We start from the raw sequence: 7,116 nt of genomic DNA, 5'->3' as shown, positions 1-7,116 counted from the left end.
GTCTTGTAAATTCTCCTTCCTGCCTTCCATGCATTTAACAAGGCATATTGTCATAGAGACAGGGGCAAAAACAAGGAGGGGGGACTGCAGGGAAGGGTTAAAAAAAAGTTATTTTGGGTACAGTGGTGACACCTGGTGGTAGCATTTGAGTATTACATCTACTTTTGTTTTTGTCACATTAAGGGAGGGACATAGACTAGGTTCTTCTGCCAATGTCATATTTTTAAATTGGTGTATAAGTGACAAGATTGTCTAGATATTCCTGTTTACATGACCTAGTTATGAGTGTGATTAGGTGGTGCTGAAAGTGAGGAGGCGTTGGCTCTGTCACTGTCTGTGCTGTACCTGTGCTGTGCGTACATGGAAGGTATATCAGTGTGGGAGGAGGGGGGGCATCATGCTATAATAATATAATGATTTTCCTATAAAAAAACAACTACATTTTATATCTCTGTGTATGACTCTAAGCAGTCATTGTGATTATAATGTATATCAGGGTGTATATACATTGTGGGTTAAGGTTAGTACAGCATTTTATACAATGGAATTTGTAAATTATAGACCGAAATAGCTGAATTGTATCAATTCTCCATCTTATTTATAGCTCTAACTCAGTAGCATATTTGATTGTTTTTATCAAGTGTATGTACATTATATGTTAGTGGGTACGGCACTATACTCAAATCAAGTGTGAGTGCATTGTGTGTAAGTAGAGACTGATATTGTCCTTTAACTGTATATCTGCTGAATGTACACTGTAAGTGGAGATTGGCTAATACAGGTCAGCTTCTGAGTTTACATTTTTTGTAAGTGGTGGTACGCATAATACGTATACTGTATTTCTGCTGTATGTACAATATACAGAAATTGAGGCTCGCGCTGCTCTTTAAATCTGCCATGTGTAACACTTGGCAAGTATAGCCTGATATTGTGGTTTATATTGTGTATTTTGTGTATATGGAGTAAATGGCGGTTGCGAATGTTTAACCCCTTAAGGGCCAAACTTCTGGAATAAAAGGGAATCATGACACGTCACACATGTCATGTGTCCTTAAGGGGTTAAACTGTATATATATCTGCTGTGTGTACACTGTGCATGAATGGAGGTTGTCACTATAAAGTGTAGCACTGTGCTTATACTGTATGTCTGCTGTGAGCACTCTGTGTGAATGTAGGCTGGCACTGTGCTTATACTGTATGTCTGCTGTGAGCACTCTGTGTGCATGTAGGCTGGCACTGTGCTTATACTGTATGTCTGCTGTGAGCACTCTGTGTGCATGTAGGCTGGCACTGTGCTTATACTGTATGTCTGCTGTGAGCACTCTGTGTGCATGTAGGCTGGCACTGTGCTTATACTGTATGTATGCTGTGAGCACTCTGTGTGCATGTAGGCTGGCACTGTGCTTATACTGTATGTATGCTGTGAGCACTCTGTGTGAATGTAGGCTGGCACTGTGCTTATACTGTATGTCTGCTGTGAGCATTCTGTGTAAATGTAGGCTGGCACCGTGCTTATACTGTATATCTGCTGTGAGCACTCTGTGTGAATGTAGGCTGGCACTGTGCTTATACTGTATGTCTGCTGTGAGCACTCTGTGTGAATGTAGGCTGGCACTGTGCTTATACTGTATGTCTGCTGTGGGCACTCTGTGTGAATGTAGGCTGGCACTGTGCTTATACTGTATGTCTGCTGTGGGCACTCTGTGTGAATGTAGGCTGGCACTGTGCTTATACTGTATGCCTGCTGTGAGCACTCTGTGTGAATGTAGGCTGGCACTGTGCTTATACTGTATGCCTGCTGTGAGCACTCTGTGTGCATGTAGGCTGGCACTGTGCTTATACTGTATGTCTGCTGTGAGCACTCTGTGTGAATGTAGGCTGGCACTGTGCTTATACTGTATGTCTGCTGTGAGCATTCTGTGTGAATGTAGGCTGGCACTGTGCTTATACTGTATGTCTGCTGTGAGCACTCTGTGTGAATGTAGGCTGGCACTGTGCTTATACTGTATGTCTGCTGTGAGCACTCTGTGTGAATGTAGGCTGGCACCGTGCTTATACTGTATGTCTGCTGTGAGCACTCTGTGTGAATGTAGGCTGGCACTGTGCTTATACTGTATGTCTGCTGTGAGCACTCTGTGTGAATGTAGGCTGGCACTGTGCTTATACTGTATGTCTGCTGTGAGCACTCTGTGTAAATGTAGGCTGGCACTGTGCTTATACTGTATGTCTGCTGTGAGCACTCTGTGTGAATGTAGGCTGGCACTGTGCTTATACTGTATGCCTGCTGTGAGCACTCTGTGTAAATGTAGGCTGGCACTGTGCTTATACTGTATGTCTGCTGTGAGCACTCTGTGTGAATGTAGGCTGGCACTGTGCTTATACTGTATGTCTGCTGTGAGCACTCTGTGTGAATGTAGGCTGGCACTGTGCTTATACTGTATGCCTGCTGTGAGCACTCTGTGTGAATGTAGGCTGGCACTGTGCTTATACTGTATGTCTGCTGTGAGCATTCTGTGTAAATGTAGGCTGGCACCGTGCTTATACTGTATATCTGCTGTGAGCACTCTGTGTGAATGTAGGCTGGCACTGTGCTTATACTGTATGTCTGCTGTGAGCACTCTGTGTGAATGTAGGCTGGCACTGTGCTTATACTGTATGTCTGCTGTGAGCACTCTGTGTGAATGTAGGCTGGCACTGTGCTTATACTGTATGTCTGCTGTGAGCACTCTGTGTGAATGTAGGCTGGCACTGTGCTTATACTGTATGTCTGCTGTGAGCACTCTGTGTGAATGTAGGCTGGCACTGTGCGTATACTGTATGTCTGCTGTGAGCACTCTGTGTGAATGTAGGCTGGCACTGTGCTTATACTGTATGTCTGCTGTGAGCATTCTGTGTAAATGTAGGCTGGCACTGTGCTTATACTGTATATCTGTTGTGTGTACGCTGTGTGAATGTAGGCTGGCACTGTGCTTATACTGTATATCTGTTGTGTGTACGCTGTGTGAATGTAGGCTGGCACTATGCTTATACCTGCATATACCTGCTGTGTTTACATTGTAAATGGAGGATGGCAATGTGTTTATAATAATAATAACAAAGTATTTAACCAGGAAAGGAACATTCAGATTACACATAATCTGTGAATTTGTTTTTAAGAAAACTGGAATCAAATTGGAATTTTCATAAACTATATAAGTCCTCTATATGGGAAATGGCCTCAACAGTTACCACACTTGTCCTATGATCTCTGTCTATTACTGTTTAAGATTATTTTGTATTGAGTCATGTTATTGGAGCCTTACAGGCTTCCATAAGTAACACTCCGTTTATGAGATATAGGTGGAACGCAAGATGACCGTGCAATGGAACGCATGCGTCATTAGAAGACGACATCCGGAACCTGCACACCGGAAGTGACGTCATCAAGTTTGAGGGCAAGTGAGAGGGCAGGAGGGCGCGGATTATACTGCTTGTTTAATTATTTCCTGTTTTTACATTTGCTGTTTGTATTCCACTTTGGCGGCTTAGACTACCAGGAGGACCATGAACAAGTCCTTTTCGTAGGACCTGGTACATTACCACTTTTCAGTGTGTTTTTATATATTCTTTAAAATAAAGCAGAATTGTTACATCCATCTATCCTGAGTCCAGTCTTATCATCACTAAAGGAAAGGATTTAGCCCCCCCAATTTCATCGGGGGAGGCACCCTTGGGCAAAATATTTTTTTCTATCTTGTGAGTTTTACATGTAACAGTGTTGTAGATCTGCAGCTGGATTCTCCATTTTTGTTTTGCATCTATATGGTATTTAAAAAGGATACTTGCTGGGATATCCCGGGAGAAAGCTGTTACCACTATCCATAGAGATAAGTGTTTTTTCACTACCCTATTATTTTTAGGTGTAGGTGATTATATTCTTCTTTTGTGTACATACATTCAGATTATTCTGGTTTTCAAGTATGTCCTGGGGATGTTAACTTAGCCCAGCATCCAGTGGTTGTTACTATTACCCAATTTAATGGTACTCATTTTATCTACCTCGGAAGGATGAAGGGCTGAGTCAACCCTGCCGGGATGCATTAGCCCACTGAGCTATCTCACCTGCCTTATAATGTGCCTCTTCTGTGTACACTTGGATTGTGTAAGCTATATTTTGCTGTGTGCATATTGTGCATACCTCCCAAGTATTCCTCTTGAGAAGAGACCATTCCTATTTTGGGCCCAAATCCATCGGCCCCTTATTTTAACTTAATGTCACACTTTTGTAGGAGCTCCGTATTGTTGGTGTGTCTGAGTGTATTACAGAGCGTCAGAGCAATAATACTCACAGTAATGTGTTTTTAAAATAAAATGAATGGTTTAGACAGCGGACTGTGTAAATAAGATACATTTTCTTGTTCTAAATTACGTTTAATTGCATTCATTGTTTTTAGTAAATTACAAATGAATGGTACTGCTCATGGAAGCTTTGCGTATGTAATTTGGACAAGGCAAAACCTTGGTTCAGCTAGATTAACCCATGTTCCACTGCTGTGTCTCTGCAACTGATATGTCTGGGGGGAGGGATATTAATTATATAATTTTACTCGTCCATGATGAAATGTCATGATTTTATGAATGAGTATTGTGCATTTAACTCCCACAGCAGCAAAGAGACAGGGCCGGATTAAGAGCACACTGGGCCTGGTGCTGACAATTATGATGGGCCTAATTACAGAATCTTATCGACCAAAAACACTAAAACAACCATACCTCCCAAGCGTCATGTATCTGATGGAGATGCAGAAGAAAACACATGCTCTATGCTAATCTCTCTCTAATTTATGCTTTCATCTTTCAAGTAAATCCATACCAACTAACAGCAGTGTCCAGTGAAGCAGGAAGTCAATGGGCAGGGTAAAAGGGTGGGCCACTGGTGCGAATCACGTGACCAGACCTGCCAAAAGGAGAGAACATGCCCAAAAAGGGGACATGCCTGTCCAAAGAATTTGGATGTCAGGCTGCCCGCCAATCCTGCAGGCTGTCCAACTAAGGGCAAACTATGCAGGCAACACCCTGACCTTGACATAAATGCGTCTAATGATGCGCTCACTCCATGCTTTCTAAGGACTGTCCCCTTGCACTCACTGGTCCACTTGTCTCCTTACCTTCTTACTAGCAGGCAGAAGTTCCTGGTATATAGTCTGAGACAGATAAAGGGTGTATGTAGTGAGTGTAGAAGAATGGGGACATGCCACAGTGTTACAGAGACCAACATCTGCATTACCTAAACTAATTTTATTGTAAGTCAGTCTACACAAGTTTTGTTCCCATACATCCCTCTTAAGCTTCCAAACTTAAAGGGACACTATAGTCACCAGAACAACTACAGCCTATTTTATTTGTTCTGGTAAGTAGAATCATTCCATTCAGGCCTTTTGCAGTAAACACTGTCTTTTCAGAGAAAATAACTCCACTGGCCACTCCTTAGATGGCTGCTAGAGGTGCTTCCTGGGGCAGTACTGCCTAGTGTGCAGCACTGCCATTCAGTGTCTCCACCCTCGGCATGCAGACACTGAACTTTCCTCATAGAGATACATTGATTCAATTTATCTTTATGAGGAGATGCTGATTGGCCAGGACTATGACTTGTGCTGGCTCTGCCCCTGATCTGCCTAGTTGACAGTCTCAGCCAATCCTATGGGGAAGTAATTTGCTCAGATCAACACTTCTGATGATGTTAGCAGACAGTCCGTTCAGAGGCAGAGCCAGCAGCTGCAGACTTGAATACAAATTATATTTTAATAGAAGGGGCCAGGGTGGTGGTTTTAACATAATAGGGTCAGAAATACATGATTGTGTTCCTGACCCTATAGTGCTTTAAGCAAGAGTATGTGAAGAGTAGTTAGGGTTGCCACCTTTCTTGGAAAAAAATACCAGCCTTAATCATTTGTATAATCACAAGGAGTGACATCAGAGAAAATTCTGTAATTTTACTCACAGTTTGATTCTGCTGTATAGATGGATTGCTCCCAGTGTCTCAGTCTCGCAAGTCACCCAGTGTCTCAGTGTCCCTATGTATCACAGTGTCAGTGTCCCCATGTCGCCCAGTCCCCTAGTCTCCCAGTGTCTCAGTGTCCCCATTTCTCCCAGTGTCTTAGTGTGCCCCTATGTCACTAGGATACTGGGGACACTGAGAGACATGGGGACACTGGGAGACATGGGGACACTGAGACATTTAGGGAAACTGGGATGAAATGGGGACACAGACACTAGGGACACAGACACTGGGAGACATGGGGACATTGAAACATTTGGGGACACTAAGACACTAGGGACACAGAGACATGGCAACACAGACACTGGGAGACTAGGGGACACTGGGAGACTAGGGGACACTGGGGATACTGGCTGGGAGACAGACACTTGGGGACACTGGGAGACATGGGGACAGTTGTGCACATAGACATGGGGACACTGGGACATATAGGGACACTGGGAGACATGGGGACACTAGGCACACTGAGACACTAGGGACACAGACACTGGGACACATGGGGACACTGTGTCCCTAGTGACTTAGTGTCCCCAAATGTTTCAGAGACATGGGAACACAGACACTGGGAGACTAGGGGACACTGAGAGACTAGGGGACACTGGCTGGGAGACAGACACTTGGGGACACTGGGAGACATGGGGACAGTTGTGGACATACACATGGGGACACTGGGACATATAGGGACACTGGGACACATGGACACTAGGCACAGTGAGTGACATGGGACACAGACACTGGGAGACTTGGGGAAACTGATACACTAGCGACACTGGATGGGGGACATGGGGACACTCTGAGAAACAGCGTCCCCATGTGTCTCAGTGTCCCCAGGTCTCCCAGCGTCTGTGTCCCCATGTGTCCTAGTGTCTTAGTGTCCCCTAGTGTCTGTGTCCCCTAGTGTCTCAGTGTCCCCATATGTTCCCTAGTGTCTCAGTGTCCACATGTGTCCCCTAGTGTCTCAGTGTCCCTATGTGTCCCTGCTGCTTTTCCCCCCATACCTCACTTACCTGAGCTGTAGAGCTGCTGTCTGGACTCTGTGCTGTGTTGCTGCTCCCCACGGATCAGTTAGTAGTAGAGAG

At 44.4% G+C, this 7,116-nt stretch overlaps 1 protein-coding gene across 2 annotated transcripts in view; it reads left to right on the top strand.

Annotated features, from left to right (window-relative positions):
- Window positions 1-278: 278 nt before the first annotated feature.
- The window catches only part of PRR36 (proline rich 36), a 72,369-nt gene continuing 65,531 nt past the window's right edge, over window positions 279-7,116 (top strand). For both annotated transcript variants that reach the window (XM_063449236.1, XM_063449233.1), the window contains exon 1: window positions 279-367. In XM_063449236.1, the coding sequence (XP_063305306.1) occupies window positions 361-367 (7 nt within the window). In that variant the 5' untranslated portion in view covers window positions 279-360. The remainder of the gene's footprint in view (window positions 368-7,116) is intronic.

Source organism: Pelobates fuscus, chromosome 3 (genome assembly GCF_036172605.1).
Source record: "Pelobates fuscus isolate aPelFus1 chromosome 3, aPelFus1.pri, whole genome shotgun sequence".
NCBI lineage: Eukaryota > Metazoa > Chordata > Amphibia > Anura > Pelobatidae > Pelobates > Pelobates fuscus.
Note: the sequence above shows the minus strand (reverse complement) of the source record. Positions and strands in the feature narration are given on the sequence as shown.